The sequence below is a fragment of the Melozone crissalis genome, unplaced genomic scaffold (assembly GCF_028551555.1).
Source record: "Melozone crissalis strain CALT ecotype California unplaced genomic scaffold, PUWL_Pcris_2 ptg000004l_1, whole genome shotgun sequence".
Classification (NCBI taxonomy): Eukaryota; Metazoa; Chordata; class Aves; order Passeriformes; family Passerellidae; genus Melozone; species Melozone crissalis.
Window position 1 is genome coordinate 43,226,589 of NW_026535782.1, and position 20,025 is coordinate 43,246,613.

Genomic DNA, 20,025 nt, shown 5'->3' on the forward strand with positions numbered 1-20,025 from the left:
GTTTGGATTCTGCTTGTCTTCATAACTAGAAATATAAATTTCTCCTAATGCATGTATGCTGACTTTACTGAGAGCAGTAAATAAAACCACATGGGTAAGTGACTTCAGTAATCTCAGGCTAATAATTAATATGTTAAGGGAAACTTAACTTGAAAATCTGTATCATGAAGTCTTCTTAACTGATGAATACTTCCATTCATCAAGAACTACCATTTTAATGAGTCTCGGCAGGAAATCCATTGTGATATATCCCTCTGCACAGAACTGGAGTTCTGGTTTGCGTGAAAGCAAAGTGGGCCTTCAGACTTGTAAGAAAAAAGGTTTAGAGAAATTTTACAGCTCTATTTTGTCACTTGTGTGCAATCAGAGGGTTTTTTTTTCCTGCTGGGCAGCTTCCTGTTTAAAATCATAGACTTAAAGCATGCTCTTGTAATAGTTTACTTTGCTTTTTATTGTTTGTAGTGATGAGAGTACATTCACCTGTGTTTTTCTTTTAAGCTCAAGATTTGACCAGTTCATTTGAATTTAGACTCTTTTACTCAACCTTGTAGATGCAGTAGATTTGACTTTGGTTAAAGTTGGTTATGGTCAACAACCGACCCAGTTAGTTTTAGTAACAGAATTGTTTTAAATGTCCAAGAAAAAAAAAAAAGAAAGGAACCCTACAGCCAAATTTCAATTAAAAATTTAGTTGCTTCTCTTTCTTTCGAAATGTGACTGACTTAACAGAACTGTAGTATCAGTTTGTAGGTCAATTGTTGGTAAGTTCTTTTTGACAGGGACTGTTACATGTAGGTCTGCTTGCCATTTATTGCAAGAGATTCCAATCTTTCTATGCCAGAATTGATAAAATCAGTTATTTTGGAATGTGTGAACAAAGTAATTTTAATTGATGTGCTATCAATTTAAGAAAAAGAAACCTTATCTTAGAATTTAGACATACTTGAACAGGTATAGGGTGTTTAGATGAAAGAACTTCTCAAGAAATACTGAAATCAAACCAGTGAACTGGATTAGTAAGTTCCTGGCTAAGCACTTGAAACTAGTTGGTTTATATGGTAAATTGATTTTTGCACCTTTTTTTAAAATGTAGATAAAAAAATACTCTCAGGCTTCTGTTTTAGCTATATCAGTCATAGTTCTAAATGTAGAGGAAGGTATTGACACTTTGCTTTGGGTTTTTTGGGTGGTTGTGAGGATGGGTAGCTGTGTGTTTAACAGTTAGTGAGTGGAACAGGTCAGAATGGGAGGATTTGAGATGAACATAACCAGAAACAGCAATTTAATTCATAAATTCCTCATTGCGGTAACTATCTAGAAAACAACTTTACTTTTTACTTGTAAATGCGTATGACGTAGTCTAAGAAATATTTCTTTTGTATTAGTGGAATTTTATTTTTTTAGCAGAATGCCACTTAAAGATATTTTGTTCTTCATAGTTGTGGTTCAGACGTCGCTTTTTTCCCCATTGTTCAGAGATAGAAATGATTTTATCCCTTTCTGACATCAAGTGGAATGTATTCAGCCTTCTCAGAATTGCTTAAATAAATGGAAGTATGGATGCAGATATACAGTTGACTGCCTAAAATAGTTAAACATTTGGATTCTTGAAATGGCTATGTTTCAAGTGTATGTGTCTGCATGCTGACCAAGTAAATCTTTCTTAGAGGAGGATAAATACCAAATAAGATTTCTCTACAAGCACAAAAACTCTTTAAATTGTGACTTAAGATTTGTGACTTTACCCAGGCAGTAAAAGCTAAGCGAACTGGTTTATGTTGCAGTATGAATCTTTATAGCAGACACTAAAGTCTGTGACATTTCATTACACAGTAAATTATTGTGAATTGGTTTAATGGCCCTTTCCAAGTTTAATGCAGTATATGATGGGAAAAGTAAAATGAGAACACACAAATGTGATGAGAAAGATGTATTAGTCATAAAAGAAGGATTGCCAATTTATTAGGCAAATTCATGTAACTTCTAAAAGCTATCTACATTGCCCATGTAGCACTGACATACACATGTGCAAAATCAGTTTATCTTCTTCTTGCACATGGTGGGAGCTAATCTGTTTTGTGGCAAATCCTAATTTTTTTCCTAATGGGCAGAACTGTATAAATAAATTCTAGTTCTTTAGTGCTCAAAAAACTTGATGTAGACTTAAATGATAAATATCACCATGTTGTATTATTGCTAATTCTGTTAGGAAAAAGTGCAGCTGCAGTAGTGGTTCAGCTCTTGCTTGTGTAGATAAGGAGAAGAATATCAGAGAGTCACGGGATTGTTTGGGTTGGAGGGGACCTTAAAGATCATTTTGTTCCATTCCTCTGCCACGAGGGACACCTTTCACTGGGCCAGGTTGCTCAGAGCTCCATCCAACCTGGCCTTGTGCACTTCCAGGGATGAGGCCTGCAGAACCTCTCTGGGCAGCCTGTTCCAGTGCCTCACCACCACAGCACTGCTGTGTATATGGGTGTGGACAGTCTTGCTAACTATGCTGGAAACACACAAAACAGTTTTGTGTGGTCAGTGTTTCCTCATGTTGTTTTTTGTCCTTTTAGGGCAGAAAGCAAAACTTTATTGGAAAGTTTCAAATTATATTTGTTTCCTCCTATGGAAATCATGGAATGTCTTATCAGTCACCTGTCAAAAGGAGATAATTTTCTTTTTTTTTTTCCAAAAAAGTCTTTTCTAGAATTGCCAGAATATAGAAAATTTTATATGCCATATAGCCATGATTGTAATAGTCCAGACTAAGTTTCTACTTCAAGTGCCCTTGCTTTTATTCATTTGAGATTGAAAGATGAGTCCTTTCTTCTCCTCTAACACAAAAATCCGTGTTTCGGGAGATCCAGACAGGAGGGCACGGTTGGGTGAATTCTAAAATTAGTGATGCCTAATGCTGTTCCTTTTAAAAGACTGATATATTTGCCAATGAGAGAAGAAAGCGCGGGTCAGGGAGGGAGCAAGCTAACCAGAAGACAAACTTGAGTGTTCCTCGTGTGCTCTACTGCACCAGGAGCTTTCTGTAGAACAGTGCTTATAATGGATAGCTAAGAGGCTGTGCCAGACCTTGAATGCAGTAGGGAAATGCCACAATCTGGATTTTCAGACCCTCTTGAACATGATATTTATGAGCATAAGTATTTATAAAACAAATATAATACAAATAAAAAACCATAAATACTTTCACCCTGGCCTCCTTACACATCCTGGAACGTAAAGGCTATGTAGCTTTTTCTTCTCTGTGTAAGAGCTGCTATGTTCTCATGTCCAGAAAAAGTCATTCTTCAGACCCCTACCTCAGACATCACTGTCATAAACAGAGATGTAGGTCTTCTTATTGAACTGTTATGTATTGCTGGAAGGGTTGAGAATCCAGCTTGGACCCTGTAAAGACAGTACACTTCTCTGTGCCAGGATTTTTGCCTGCCATCCCCATAGCTGCTGTAAATGTGCAGCAGAATGATTTGAAACAAAAATAAAAATATGAGATGTAGCAGAAGGTTGCTTGTACACAGTCCTAGTTTGGCACAGCAGGCTGAACTGGAAGTTTCTAGAGAAACTTCTGCTGCAAAGTAAAAATGATACTTTTAAAAATTATTTACTGGACGTATTTACACTGATGATTTGTTCTTTTCATTATGAGCTGGAAGATGATTAGTAGTATTGATCAAAGCGATTTGTCAGTTCATGTTAGCAAGAGTAATTGTTCCTGTAAGATGACTTTATCTTGGCCAGGTAAATGCTAAATATTTGCATCTAAAAGGATGAACCAGCCCTGTATTTTTTGTCTCTGTATTTAGATGTAATTGTTTTATTTCTTGTCCGCTCTTGCAGTGAATTGAAACCCGGCATTGGCAAAGATGACAGAGTGCTAATTGATGTATGTAGAGCAACCTTACACAGTGCCTCAGAGTTCCTGGCAGATACATTTTTGCCTTAAATCAGAATATCAGGGAAGAGATGAAAAGTGACCCCGAGGTAACAAAGGTTAAAACTTTCCAAGCTCTTCCCCCCTCTCTCCTGCCATGTCCGTAGGGAACTCTGCATGCCTGATCAGAGCTTATGCAGGCCATTATGCCTCCTGAAAACAAGTCTTCCAGCAAAACAGCTTGAACAGCAGGGATGGGCTGCAATTTTCTGAACTACAGCTGTCTCCTTAAGTGGGATTACTTTGCTGAGTGGTCACGAAGAATGTGTTCTCCCCCTGGAATGTTTTCCTTGTGGGCACACTGTCTCTGTAAGAGGAATTCTCTCCTCTGCTGAGAAGGCATGTACTGTACTCCACTAATGAGAAACAACAGTTGCAGAAAGTGTATTATGCAGGATTGTAAACTTTGAATATTTATTCAAAGTGAATGGGGTTGGGTGGCAGCCAGCCTAGCTTTGTCATGCTAAAGACTGGACTTGAAATCAACAGAAGGCTACCCTCCCCCTCCGTAAATCAGTGTTTGGTGTGTTTGAACAGCATGCACAGGCTTCATAGAGCTGATTAACTGTATTGGTGCCATCTACATGGTAGTGTAGTAGTTTTTATGTCTCCCTGAACTCACAAGGTGCAATTAAAATAGAGGCAAGCATACCCTCCCTAGCATTAAGTTAGGAAGCTATGCCTGCCTTTATTTGCCTGTAACCTACAGTGGTTAATTACTGCATGCAGTGTGGTTGCCCAAGATTGTTCCTGTGCTTCTGTCTCTAGCCTGTGGTGAAGCCACTGCGTTATTACCCTGTTTTCAGTCCTTGGTACCCAACAGTAGCCACTTCAGATTGGCATTAATATTTGTTAAATGAACATATGCCATGCTTGTGGGACTGTTCTCACACTCCTACTGTATTTGAACCCAGTGGAGAGAAGAGGTGATTATTAAGTGGCATGTGAGTGTCTTTCGTGTACGTGGCTTTGTGGCCTTTGCATTTTGCTATTGGGTGTCCCAGCTGCCAGAACAAACCCCCTCTGTCAGCTGTTACAGCAGAATATATCAAAGTGCTGCTTCACACATACCAGAGTGGTGCTTGGCAGCTGATGAAGAGGGCTGGACATGGAGAAACCGAGAAACATTTATTCCATGTTCACCGTTCTGAGGATGTGTGTTGGGTACCTTTAGGCCACTTGGAAGGTGCAGAATTTCCTTCAGTTTCTTTCTTTTGTCTTAGCTGTAGTCTGGCCAGTAGGTCACTTCTGTGCAATAGGAGCATCACTTATGCATTAGATAATTAGGTTCCTCATTCTTGGTTCTTCGAGCCCCACATACAGAGAGGGCACTTTAGTGCTCTACCTTGAGTTTAATTTACAGTAATAAACAGGGTAGCTGGCAAGTCTGGGCAGCACTACAGTCAAACTGAATATGCAACAATAATTGCCAGCAAACTGCATTCCAGTTGTGAAATAAATCTTTCAACAATGTATTGTGTGCGTCAGACTGTGACTGGAGAGGAAAGCAGTGAACTCTCCAGTAAGCCTAATAGCAGTCATTATGAGTCCCAAATAAAGCTGAAATAGAAGAAATGAGTCTGCATGGCAGCATTCTGAATGGAAAGGGTAAGTGCAGCTCGGTGCCTTCAGCGGGACTGCCTGTGAGGGGGTGTTAATTGCGAGTTCAGGTACTTGCCTGGTGGTGTATTCTCTGTGGGACAACTGAAATTCCTGATTCTTGCATTCACCCTGAAGCATCAAGCACTGGTGTGTCTCAATGTACTGAACTTGGGAAATAAGCAGCTATAACCTGTCCATCAGTTCAGCTTCCTGCAAGCTTTTCCCTTTCCTTTCCCTCTGCCTCCTTGTGATTCATTTCTCACCCTTAGTAATTTCAACTCCGGTTTTTATGTGGGTGTTGCTTACAAATTGGAGCAGTTTGGGCTAACAAACTTTACAGTTTTCCTTTCCATAAATATACTGTCACTTGGAGCTGTGAAGTGTCACTCTAACCTAAATGAATGAGATCTGAACAGTTCCTTAATGAATACAAGGGAATTACAGGAAGTTTCTTATTGGTAGGTTAAGGGTTTTATAATGTCAGTTCATGGTCACTGTAGCTAGCCTGGCCACTAAAGTCTATTTTAGACTAGTTTAGTCTAGTGTTCTAGCTGCTCTTAAATCTAATTTGAGGAACCACATTCAGCTGGCTGGGGAAAGTGAAATAGTTGAATTGTAGGAATAACACAAGTATTAGCTGTTCAGATCATAGCTTTGCAAGGATTCCCATCATATGACTATTACTGACCAAACTTAGTTTGAATAATTTGCAGCTTCTCAGATTATTTTTAAATGCTGTGTATTAACAAATAATCAAAGTTCTCACTGAGTGCAACTTAGTTGTACCTAAAATAGGGCCATGAGTGACCAGCAGTGCTATAACTTTCTAGTACAAAAATCTTGTCTTGCTTATAGAAATGGTGTACAGTCCTTTTGTTCTGGGAAAGAGCCTTTTGTCTTGTATTGCACCCTCTGACAAGCTGCTAAAGGTAAGATAGTTTGGAAAGTGGTGGCAAAGTTGTATTCATGAACTGCCTTTAAAAGGTGAACGATTTAAAGAAAGGGAAATTAACTTGTAGTCTAAATATGTTTGGTGTTTATTGTTCATTCTTTTTGTCACCCTTTAGGGTAGTTCCTGTTGCACTGCAAGTAGAAAGGCCACTAGGCAAACCATGTGGGAGGATTGTTTAATATGAAATCACAGAAGATTTGTAACAGTGTTTTACTGGCAGATATGAAGCAGAAGAAAACTTCCAGTAATTATCCACTTACATCCCTTTTCAGGCTGGCTCAGTCTTACAGCAAAGTTCTGAAGTGTTGATCTGAATTGCCAAGGATTCTGTGCATGTAAATGGCTGTTTTGCATCCTTGGTAGCACAATATTTCACAAACTTCTCATAATTCATTAAAGCAGGGAAATGAAATGGTGTGTGAATAAAACTGTCTGTTCCGGTATAGTAATGCATCTTTGCTAGGAATGAGGCTGAAGCCAAGGAAGAACAGTGTGGGGATCCCTACTTTAACGGTGGTTTAGGTAACTCAAATTAGAGGTGTTTCCTTGCCCAGCCAGTGCTCTAGTACCTGTAAGTGTGATGCTTTAACTCTTGCATTAATGCTCTTATGAAATAAGTATAGAATTCTTGTGAATTCTATTTCTACTTCAGCTGTTAGCTCCATAGTTAGTAAAGCTCAAGCTTGTCTAATTGAGCAGTGGCTCACTCCAGGAACAATTCTGTGGCTGCTGACAGAGTGAATGTCTGGGGGGAATGGGGGATGTAATACAAATACATATTTATGTAAAATTGAAAATTTAATTGCAAATAGGTAATGTTCTGTGCTTTTAGCAGTTGTAAAACACTTGTAATTGAAAGAAAGGGACCTTACAACAGAGGTAGCCTTTAGACCTTTCCAAACCAGATCAAGTATTTGTTCCCAGGTTTGTGGGAAGCACTTGATGTTGCTTTAAGTAGAGTGTGTGTGAAGTGTCTTATAATTCAAGCCTTAAGGCTATGAAATTGCAGGAGACTGAGGCAAACTTCTGTCCATATGACTGTATTCCAGTGAGGGTTTGGAGTAATTCTGCCTAATTCAATGGGAATGCATGTCATCTTAAGTTAAATCCAGTGTTTGACTTGTTCCTCTCAAAAGAATTTGTCTGCTGGGAAATATGTATGTCAACAGGGCAGTTGGTATTATTTTTTAAGGTTGCACTACATACTGATGTCTTGATCCCATTCATGACACAGAGGGAGCATTTTGTCTCTCTCTGTGGCTGTATGGCATCTTTGTAGCAATTATGTAGTTAGTTCAATGACAAAGAATATCTCTTGGATTCTGAAATAATGGAAAACAAGCAAAGTTTGACCATCCTCTTCCCCAGACTGCTCTGAACCACAATAAGGGAACATACTGGGTTAACAGGGAAGTGACTGTAGTGTGTCATTTTTGGAAACAATACTAGGAAGGAGACATTTAAACTCAAAACAAGGATGGTCTGTCTTCCTTCTGTATTCTTTGGTCCTCTTGCCTATAGACTGGCATCAAAAAGAATATTGTTAACAGTATTCTCATCTGGCAGTTGCACAATAGCCATGTAAAGATAAATGTCCTTCTCCTACATAATTATCTACACCCCAAATGCAAACTACCAGGCAAACAAATTGCTTCCTAATTTGTTCCTAAAAGAGCAATGATTTGCATTCATTGTTAGTTGGTGTAAGAGCTTACTGGGCTTGCTTCCTTCCTTGACCACTTTAAGGGATTTTTAGAACTGCTCAGTGAAATGCAGCATAAGCTAGGAAGATAAGTTTAGGAGCCCATGAGATGGAGCTTGCTGGATATGATTCCTCTGGTACTGTTCTTGTGGAGAAGACAGATTAATGGTTGGTTTGTGGTGTTGCTAGTTTAGATGCCCTGTGGGTTCGCAGTCAGCCTCGAGAATAGCTCTGATGCCACGTTATCTCAGCTTGAGCCTCTGTCTGTTCTGCTACATGAGGATCTGTTCTGGAGCACAGGAGAGCTAGTTTAAGATGATAAGGCTGCTGCTGCCATGCAATAGGGGAATTTTCAAGTCTGAGGTGCAGACCCTTTTGGAATCTCCTCACTACTGTTTGGTAGTACTTAAAATATTAAAACTTATATTAAATATATATTTATATATACACTAGATTATACTATATTAATATATATTTAATATATTAAAAATATCTTGAACTTAGTGTTTGGTGAGATTTTAGAATAGCTGTTTTAGGCTATTTCTCCTCTTACTGTGAAAGTTGTTTTCAGCCCTGAAAATAAAAAGGTATAGATGCTCTAGAATGATCTCTTACTGGCTGAAGAATGCACTCTTGTAGTATGTGAGATAATTTGGGGTTCTCTTCCTGCAAGGAATTTGATTAGCCTCTCTGTAACTATCTTATTTTCTTAGTTCTCTTCAGATCTAGGACTGACTGAGGATACTCTTTGAAAGATTTATTGTGATCTTATCTACTCCTTTGCCAAAAAAAGAATTAGTCTTTATCCTAGAATGTATCTGAAGGTATACTGAATGCATGCATGTACTCTAGCAGTGAGGAAGCAAGAACTGTGTTTCACTGTAATGTAGGACACTTCAGATGGCTGGTTACTTTGGATTCCTCAGGAAATGATGAAACTGAATTTAGCTGAAGCATACTGCCTCTGTGTCCTGCCTGATTATAGCCAAAAAAGGCAACTGGTTACATTCTGGGAGTTGCATAGGCAGGAAGCTGTGTAATGGAGGGTAGAGCACAGCTGTTGCTTTGCCAAACCTGATACAACTCTGAACACAATTGAATATTTATTTCTTTTTTTTTTTCCTCTCTTTCCTTCCACTCCCTTTTTTTAACCATTTGATCACAGCCTGCAGATGATACTCTGCAGTGTCATGAAATCCTAATATCTTCTGTTGAATTGTTGGCCTTCTTTATTTGCTATATACTCTGTCAGGCTTGCTGTTATAGGATGGTCTTGGAGCTCTTCTGACAGCTCAGGTTTTTTATGGCAGCCTCCAGACTGCTGCATCTTGTCTTTACAACATATCTCTTCATCATGTGTCCATGAAAATCTAGTTTTCAGGAATAATGAAATAATAAAATGGAATAATAAAAAAGGAGGAGTTGCTCTGAGAATCACCATTGTGGTTGAGGTGGAAGTGTCAGTGACCCTGTGGGGGAGGAAAGATGAGGTCAAGTGTGGAATAGGTGCTTGGCATATCCAGTAAGGCTAAAGACAAAGATTTTAAACTCAAACTAAAGGAAGTGATTATTTATAGAGTGATTTTCTCTTTGTTTGCTGAAGAATTTTTGACTGTGAATATACAGCTATCCATACAGTCTCTGGCACAAAGTTACATACCCCTTACAGTGATACATTTGTTGAAAGGAATTTCCCTACACGCTTGCAAATGACTGTTGTGGGCATTGGCGCCCATCATTATTATGGCTGATGCTTTTCTGGCTTCATTCACTGTTTGCTAATGCTGGGACTCTACATCTATTGTTGCTTTCATGCATGTTTTGGGAATTGAGCTGCTTCTGTCCCTCTTTCAATATCTTTTTGTCTGCAGTGTGTGCAGTCAGACTTCACTTACTTGATTTGCCTGCTGGTTTGTAAACATGAATTCTGTAGAGAAGCTATCCATATAGCTCCTGATAGCCTTCTAGGACATGAGTACTCATATTTTCATTTGCTGTTCTATAGGTAGTAAAGACCTCTAGTTTCTATTCAAGCTATGAGAAACATATATTGAGGACACTGGTATCTTTGTGAGGAAGAATCTGAGAAGTAATGTTTATGGGATCTTGTAAAGAGGCTGCTGTTACATGGTTAATGAGCCTTGACGCATGCAGCCCTTTTCTGATTGAAAGGACTTTTGAATGGCACTAATAAAATTGCTGCCTTATAAACTGGAAAATCCCTGGCAGTAGTGTTCTGGTTTTGGTGAAACACTAAATCTAGGGTGCCATTTTTCAAGTATGCAGCCTAAGTCTCCCTTTTGTAGGGATGAAACTCTCTCCTCTATCTGACCACAGCTTCATAGAAGGATGTTAATAGAAGATATTTAGCTGTAAAGCTTCCTGATTTATTCTGTTACTATCTTGGAGATATTTTGCTACTGAACATTATCTAGGAAAAAAAAAAGATATGAACTGGTGAGTTGGGTGTTACTACTAAGCTGGTGATGGAAAGTATCTAATATCAGTCTTAACTGGTGTGTGCAAATTACTGCTATCTTTTAGAAGTAAACTGCACCTCGCATTTTAGGCTGGTAGTTGACATTTCTGAGAAGTTGTGGGTTTTGATTTATAGCTTATCAAGATTAGGAGATACAAAGTAAAAGTGTTGATTACACATTTATGATTTTATTTCTGAGCCAATATCTCTACCAAGTAGAGCAGTGAAGGGTTACTCTTGACCAGAATGTTACTGACATAGTGTCTGATGCTATGAGGATTGGCACAAATTGTTTGGTGCTTGCCACTTTAATGTGCTTCCTCTTTTCTGCCAAATAATGGCTTCCAAATGCTTAACGGTCGGTGTTTTGTTGTAGGTTTTGGGTTTTTTATAAACTGCTTGCTAGTTTGGTTTTTTTCATACTCTTGGCAAGCAAAACCTTGGCCTTATTGGAAGTTTGACAACTTTAGCAGTGCTTACTAACATGAAATTAAAGGAGGGAGAGGCATGCTCTAATGACCAGGGATTCAGAGTACTTAGCATGTGCCTGTCTGCCTCTGAGAAGTTGCAAGGCAATTTGAGGCTTTAAAAATAACTTTTTTCTTTGTTTCCCCCTTTGTTCACAGGTCCCCAGCTGTAAACCACAATGGCGCAAAGAGACGCAGATAAGTACCTTTATGTGGACAAAAACATCATCAATAACCCCCTGACTCAGGCTGACTGGGCAGCTAAGAAGCTGGTATGGGTTCCCTCAGAGAAGAATGGCTTTGAGGCAGCTAGCCTGAAGGAAGAAGTGGGAGATGAAGCCATCGTGGAACTGGCAGAGAATGGAAAGAAAGTGAAAGTAAATAAGGATGACATCCAGAAGATGAACCCCCCCAAATTCTCTAAAGTAGAAGATATGGCTGAGCTGACGTGCCTGAATGAGGCTTCTGTGCTTCACAACTTGAAGGAGAGATACTACTCAGGACTGATCTATGTAAGTAATCTTGTCTGTTGGGGTAGGAGTTCCTGATGACATAGTGTGTGAACTTAATGTAATTGCTCCTAAATGCATGTGTTAGCCTTTCATTGCCCCTATACACAACTCATCATGTGACTTACCTTCCTCCCTCTACTTAAAATTTTTTCACTAAACTATGCCAATCCCCCTCTAGTTAATGTTGAAAGTTTCAAAGAATGCTATGGTAAATCTGGCTTTAATGTTTTAATGTCTTTGTTTGCAGGATGTTTTGAATGCCTTTTAACTTTCTCTTAGCAAGACACAAGAGCAGTTGGGTAGTGGTAAACAGGGAGTCTGATCTGAACCTAACCAAATAATAATAATAATAACACAGTCCTATTCCACCCAGCATCTGAAATGTGTTTCCCATGTCTGACGCTTCAGTGGGAAAGAAGTGCCAAGCTCTTTGTGTGGATCTCAGAGCATCTTTCTAGAGAGGAAACATGTGTGCCTGCATGTACTCACAGATAGGAAATGTTCCTTTTCTTTCCATCCCCAAATGGACAAGAGCAGAGATTCCTGTTTCTCATTGCTGTGTAAATAACAGACACTATTTATGGGACCAAGGGTCATACCCAATGAAGCAGGCAGCAACCACTTCACTCAATACCAAAGGCAATAAATAGGGGAAGGAGACTTTGGAACCTTGACCTGGTTCTTCAGTTCCCTTCTGATTTTCCCCTTCATGTTGCCTATGTTTAGCAAGCAGATGTTGGTCATGCTAGCTTCTGCTTTATTAATAATCTGCAGTTATAGAATGAGTTGTTAAACTCAGTGATAATGTAAAATTTGTGTGCAGTGATTGGTTAAAACAGGACTAGGGAGAACACAAGGGAGAAACCCATGACTTACTAGTGCTGTGTCTGCTCTTCTGGAGTGGCATGAAGGCATACAAATGACTCTTGGAGAAACTATCAGAGACTATCTGGAAGATGCAAGGCCAATACAAATTTAGTCTGATTTCCACAGTCTGATGTCAAAATTTGAGAGCTAATGTGATTGGAGTTTATGTAGTTTATTATTTTTGTAGTTAACAACTCCTTCCACTATTGGTCAAAACCTACTCTCAGATGGAAAACTCTTGGTATGCAGATGAAATAGGATATGCAAGATCCATGTGTAACATTTTTAGAGTAGGAAATACTGCTACATTATATAATAATTGTTGAAAATAATTCAGCAGTGTCTCAAGGTCTATTCTATGCTGTGCAATGGGCTGTTTCACATATCTTGCAAGATACCATCTGAAATTTCAGACATGGCCTGTGACTAATAAATTGAGTTCTTCTAATTGGATTGTAAGAAGATTGTGAGATTTTTTTGTAAAAAATCCCCACACCCTTCACCCAAGCAAACCTTGCATAGTGTTTCTCTATTACAGAATCTGAGTCTTGCCAAAACTGTGTTCCTGTGCACTTGTGAAATGGACTGATCTCACCTGTCAGCAGTTCTCAGCAAGTCAAGAGATTTATGGGAAGGCTTAAAATACTTTCATTGGAGTGGCTGTTGGTTGATCATTAATCCGCTTGAAGAAAGGGAGTAGACGCAGTGCATCTCCAGCAGAAATGTGTCTGGAAAGATTGCAGGCATAGTTCAGTTCTGTTCTTCTCCTTTCTTTCTTATTTGGCAGCAAGGCTGTGTGTTTTTATAAGTTATTATCTTTTTGCCTTTTTATTTATCTTTATTTTTCTGTCTTTTCATCCTGTAATACAAAGGGGGAAATCTTATTACTGGTAATTGCAGGCAAAATTTTGAGTGAGGAGTGGCAGACAATTCAAGAACTAAGAGCTTGACTCCAAACACCATTTTGCTATTTCCATGTGTGGATTGGTTCTGCACTGAGGTGACTTGCTAAGAGACTGGCTTTCATATTAACCCTTTCTATTGGGAATTCTTTATCAAAAGATCATTTTCAGCTTTTATGAATCATTTTTGCTTACTTGAACTGCTTTGTTTGTATTCAGTGTGAAACTCAAAACTCAATCTTACATGTTCCAGTTATTTTATTGAAGTTAACTGTTACTGGAAAATAAATTTTCTGATGCTGTCAGCTTTGTGCCTTGCTGCAGATGGTCCTTTCAACTCCTCAGAGTTAGTTTACCAGTTAGAAAAATAAAACTAGTTCCAGTTTGGCATGTGTGTCACTTGAAATAGTTAGTGAAAGGTAATGCCAGAATTCTATTTTGAGATAGTAATGTCTGAGACAAAGTACAGATTTCCAAGCCAGCTATGCTTATAATAGATGAGCCTTTGAATTGGAACCTTGGGTTCAATTCAGGGATTTATGCATATGAGTCTTTATTTGTACTTCAGTAAGATGAAGATAACTCTTCTCTGTGGTGGGGCTGGCAGCTTCTGCTTATACATACAACTAAACTTGCTTCCTATATGAAACTGTCAGTTACCTCAACCAGCAGTCATGACATGGTGGTCTTACTCTGTTTTTTATCCCAGCCATCATTAGTTGCCAGTCTTTATTAGACAAAAATATCCCTTCACACAGCTGAGGTCGTTTTACTGCCTGGAAACTTCCCTTAGGTATTTCTCCTGGCAAGCAGAATGCTGGAAGAAGGTGGTAGCTTCTTCTTACATACTTGCCTCATGGTTTCATCACTCTAAGTGAAATTAATGTGTTCCCTTTTCTAAACTGCTGCTCTCATCCATAGGGTGGCTTTAGACATGAACTGTACTTACAGGAAAAGCAACCATTCTAATCTATCAGCAGTCACAGCCATGAGGAGTCACACATACACAGCTAAGAAAGCTCTACCTTCCTTGTGGACTTGTGTGCACTGTGAACATGCTGCTCTTGCATTGACCCATTTCTGTCTCTTTGTCCTACTCTGTGTTCCACTGGTGTAGTCAAAGGTCAGGAAAGCATCATCCAGACTTCCAGCTTTTATTCTGTGCTGTGCAAGTGCTGTCAGACTTGATGGAGAACTAAAACTGAGGCAAAAGGAACTGACATTGCTGGCTTGGTTGCTGTAAACTCCTTAAACTGCTGTCTTCAGGCACCACCTGAAACCTAACCTGACTAGAAGCTTAGCTTCCTGGAACTTTAGAAGTACTATGCCAAAAGGTTTTTAGCCAACTTTCATAGTTTTCCACTTTGGAAAGACATTTAGTATTTTCTGTAAGCCATTCAAGTAGTCCTCAAATATTTTAAAAAATTAATGGAGAAAAAAAAAAAAGGAGGGGAAAAAAAAGAGTAGGTCTGGAAACATATCTTGATTGTTTATACTGGGATGTGGAAAAGAAACCTTAAACATCAATGAAAAACTCACTTCCTGGAGGACTTCTGTCTGAATCTATATCTGAATCTACTGCATATAACAGTGGACTTGTTACTTAGTGTTAAGCCAGCATGTAGAAAGATTGGACATAAACTGCATCTGCTACCACAAACTGTGTAGTAGATGCTATTTTCACCCTTCTGATCACTGCAGTCTAATCCTTACCTTTGGCTAAGGAGCTAAATCTGATTAAGTACTCTCTGTGCTCCTTGTGGAGAACTCTCTACCACTCCAAAGCACTCTTTTTTCATTGAGCAAACAATAGAAGAGATCTTGGCAATAGAAATAAAAAGTGCCAAATGTACTCTCTTCTGGTACCACTGCAAGTTACTGTAGGAAGCTGCTCATCTCCAGATGTTCCAAACAGCTGCTTCTAAAGTTGACAGGGAGCTAGGATAGCACTAAGCCCCAGGAGCAGGGCTTGGAATGCTATTCTTAGAATGTCTAGGAAATATCTAAGAAGCCTCTGCTCTTCTTATTCCCTTTGCAAGTAAAAAAATTGTTGTTGTGTTTTTTGGTTTTTTTTCAGGTACTCAGATCTCAAAGTTTAGGTTCGTGGGTTTTTTTTTTAAGAAGCTTAATATTTTCATTGGAACTGTTTTGACAGTTGTATTCCCTCAGAACTGAGCAATTTAAGCCAGTGGAAACCAATTGAGAAATGGCAGTTTGCTGTCATAGATAATGAATTAACCATTTTATATGAATTAGAAGCAAACTTTGGCATATATCACTGACTTCTTTTAGAATTTTTTTCTATTTTGACTGGTTTGGAACAATACTGAGCATTCTAAACATACATACTGAACATACTATACATTGCTGACCTTTCAATTTGAATCTAAGTCTAGTCCCACTTGCTACATTACAAATCATGAAAGTGTTCAGGCTTGGGGGGTCTTGAGGAGGCTATCTAATCCAGCTTTCCTTTCAGAACAGGATGGCACTGCCTTTGGCATGGTCTAGTGGTCTTGAAAACCTCTCAGGAGTAGGCTGGTCTTATTTTTCTTTTAGTAACTATTTTGGCTTGAGGTTCTATTTTGTTTGGTGATCATTTTCTAGATAAATGGATATTAAACATGAGACAGAACACAAAATGTATGCATTTTGAAGCTAAGCACCTACATTCTATTATGAAATGGCACTTACTTTGAAAGGAGGAAAAGCCAGTCCTAGTGGACTGTTAATTAGCTGGGGAGCAGATCAGTGATATCAGTATTACTAATGGCTCAGTAGGTGTTTGGTGGACACTTGGAAGAGTTGAGTACTGGTCAAGGTGAGAGTACTTGGGCTGTTCCTCAGATTCTAATATTGTTTAGTGGGAAGCATTCCACATGGCATCACTGGAAGAAGTAATTAAAAAAGCACTGTTTGGTTTGTTTGTTTTTTCAAGTCATGTACTGTTAAAATATGCAAGTATATAACATTTTTAATTTCTGTCTGTTTGCTGGGGTGTTTTCTTTCCAGACCTACTCAGGCCTGTTCTGCGTGGTAATCAATCCTTACAAGAACCTGCCCATATACTCAGAAGAAATAGTGGAGATGTACAAAGGCAAAAAGAGACATGAAATGCCCCCTCATATCTATGCCATCACAGACACAGCCTACAGGAGTATGATGCAAGGTGAGTGCTGACTGAGATAATGACTCTTGTTGAAATCACAAATCAAGGCTGCAGTCAAAACACTGTAGGAGAACAACAGCTCACTGCTATCAAAAGGCATTATTGTCCTTGCTTACAGACACTATTTGGCACCAGCTTTGTGTTCAGGTGAATAGCTCTCTCCTGCTGTAGTGGATTGAAGAACTATACAAAAAGTCTGGTGAGAGCTAAATTTGACATAAAGAACAGGCTGGTGTGAATACATGGAGTTCAGAGAAGCAGGCAAGGAGAATTGAGGTAGCAAATTTTCCATCTCAGTGATGAGCCTGTGAATTGACATAGCTGTAGGTGGGCAGGGATGTGTACTGTTTGATAGAGGCTTTTAACAAAGCCAGCTTAAAATCCAATTGCAGAGTCTGGCTGGGGGGGGTCAAGCTTAGTATAACCTATGTTTTAAAGTGTGATGGTCAGTGGTAGCTTTACTGTCAAGGCTTCTTTGGTTATATTCTTACTTTGTTAATAAAACTCACTATCACAAAATATTAAGTATATCTGTTGCCTTTTCATGGAATAAAAGAAAGCAAGTGGATAGACCTCTTTCACTCCACATCATACAACTGAGAATCAGAGAACTGTGGCTATTTTCTGCTACCTGTTTATCACTTGAGGAGTTCTAAATATGGACCTCTGAATGCGTTGTGCAGATCCCTGGTTCTGAGAGGAAGTTTTTCACAAAGTCAGTTGTGGTGTCTGTGATGCTTGGAGAGGTTCAGGTGTGGAGGTATTTTGTGCTTTTCTTCCTGTTTGTTACCTGGGTTTTATGAGGAGGCATACTTTGTAAGGTTTAAAGGGTGTAATGGACAGTTTGATTTGGTGTGCCTGAATGAATGTTACTACTCCTTTATTTTTTGATGTCTAGAAATGACTAAGGTGTTTGTTCCTCCTAAGTCTTGTCACTAGCATCACATTTTTGAGCAAAGTCCAGATATAATAAAGTCATGCTTTAAAATTCTCATTAGTCTCAGTTTGAGTTCTGCTTTTCACCTGCCCTTGCTACCACTTGCACCTCCAAGCATAAGAGGACTATAATGATACAGGTTCCCAGAGTGGAAAAGAGAGAAAATCTCCACCCACCAACCTGTGTTAGTGTCTTCCAACAAACTTGGTGTGGGGAAAGCTGATAAAGGTTGTTTAAGTGTGGTGCCATGCAGGTCAGAGCACAGGGGTGAGCTAATGTGATGGATCAGTTAATCTATATTTATAAAAGCCTGGGATGGAGAGGGGTGAGTACACAGACCTGCTGAAGTGGACTGTGGGAGGGTGTTGGTGGCAATTTGCTGGAGATGTGGCAGGTCTTGAAGAAATGCAGCCATGCTGCTGGTGTGTTACTCTGAAATGAATGCTGCATCCAGAAGATAAAAACTTGTGAATCTGCACCTCTAAAGGATCTCACTTCCCTTAGAGAAAGACTGGATCTGCCATGATATGGTCAAGAATAGATACTCCACCTATATTTTACATGGCAGAATGTTGTCCATAAACCTCATTGCACTTTTCCTTCTTTTTTTGCTTCCTTCCCTCCATTGCCTGCTCCTTGTTAGCTCAAGCACTAAGTTGTATTTTTGTTAAACAAGCTATTAACTTAGCTGTACCAAAGTTACTGTTCCCTAGAAAGAAATCTTGTCTACATAGAATCAGAAACAGTTTCTTTGGCAGTGTTGTGAGGAGACAGAAGGCCTTTTCCTTTACAGACAACAGTTAAACCACTTGAAAGTGCATGTGCCTGCATCTTGTCCTTTGTCCCTGTCAGGTATATATCAGTGTGTGACAGAAGATACCCAAACAGCTGCAAAGCTGCAATTCTACATCAGGGGACAGGTGACCTTCCTTGGTCTGATGGTGGTTCAGAGGTAGTGATTAATCTATGTGAGTGTTTTCTTTCCTGTTGAAAAGAGGTGATGTGTCTGTCAGACCACCTCTCGGATGATGTCTAAGACTTGGAAACCCCAGACTTGACTTGCTTTGTTGTACAGAGCTGAAGAATGGCAGCCCTGCCAGTTTTCCAAGCATGGGAAAGTTGCTATGAGGTCTGCTGGAGTGTTTACCTTTCCCAGAACAATTCTAGCTGTGCTGTATTCTCAGCAGTACTGACAGTCTAGAGGCTTACCCCAGCTCTTCTTTGCCTAGTTTTAGAAACCTTGTTGCAGACTTTCTGTAATGCTTGTTGGTATGAATATCATTCCCAGTTAGCTTTTGAACTTACCTGCCTTGATCTGTTTAACTAGGTTTGGAAAGATTTTTCTGTGTGGTTTCACAGTTACCTGTGTGTGCTACAAGACCTCTAGAGATTGTTTTAGGGTTATTTATTGCCTTATTTCCTTGTTTCAAAGGGTAGCAGTAGCATTCCAATGTCTGCTACTGGGAGTGAGGGTGAGTAGTAGGTTGTTGCAGTGTCTCTGGCCCTGGCTAGCCTCGAGGGGAATGGAAAGCAACATTCCTATTCCACTTTCTGGGTTTTGCTCAGCGTGGGGGAGGTTTGGTGCAGCAGCCAGTGGTATGGCAGGAATCTGTACAGAGAATAGAAGATGAAAGGGTCGGGTGCTCCACATGAGCCAGAGGCATTTAGGATTAGGCTGCCTTCCCTAGGTTACTTTCAGAGCCCTGAAGACTGGGAATCCTTCATGGCCTGGAGAAGGATAGCAAGCTGACTTGACTCTGACTTCTGTCAGCACAGGGTATAGTTATTTCTTAAACTGACAGTGTGGAAAAGCTTTGCCTGTTAATTGATTTGGACTCAGATTTTTTTTTTTTTGCTGTTGTTGATTTTCAGTCAATTTATGGTACTTAAATAAGCAGGGCTTTCAAAGGGATGGTTCATTAGGAAGGGAGAGGAAGATGAGAGTTTTGTTCCAACCTCTGCTAATCCACGAACTGCTTAACCCTTTTCAGGCATCTGTGCTGATGTACTGTGGGTGAGCTTGGTCTTTTTGTATCTTCTGGTTACTTCATTGGCAGAAGTGTCAGGGCATTTAGATATTCCAAGAGATTATATTGCTTTTTGTTAATTTTCCCCAGAAGTACTTTCTTGAAGAAATAAAGTGGTGAAGGGCATGTTCAGAGTGGGTTGTTTGTTGTTATTGGGGTTTTTTCCTTTTTTTCCCTCAGACCCAAGACTGTGACTCTCAGAAATGAGATGAAAACGTTATTTTGCTACATGTTACGTGGAGAAATTTCCTGTGCTTCAAGAACAGAACTCTCAAAAAAGTGTAACATTTTTGCTTTTAGAGAAAACAACAATTTGTCTTAATGGTTCTGTTCCCTGGGTAACCTGGGAACAGATCTGCATTCAGAAGAATTATTCTTCTGGTGCTAATGATTGAAGCACAGTGCCTGCAAGTGGAGTGGTGTCTTGAGCAAACAAATCATTATTCTAATGCAGCTGATGTATACTGAAGAG

General features: G+C 39.4%; 1 protein-coding gene across 1 annotated transcript in view; it reads left to right on the top strand.

Annotated features, from left to right (window-relative positions):
* The window catches only part of MYH9 (myosin heavy chain 9), a 69,377-nt gene that overhangs the window by 4,252 nt on the left and 45,100 nt on the right, over positions 1–20,025 (top strand). The window contains exons 2-3 of the mRNA XM_054271381.1: positions 11,299–11,651; positions 16,433–16,589. Of these exons, the coding sequence (XP_054127356.1) occupies positions 11,319–11,651; positions 16,433–16,589 (490 nt within the window). The 5' untranslated portion in view covers positions 11,299–11,318. The remainder of the gene's footprint in view (positions 1–11,298; positions 11,652–16,432; positions 16,590–20,025) is intronic.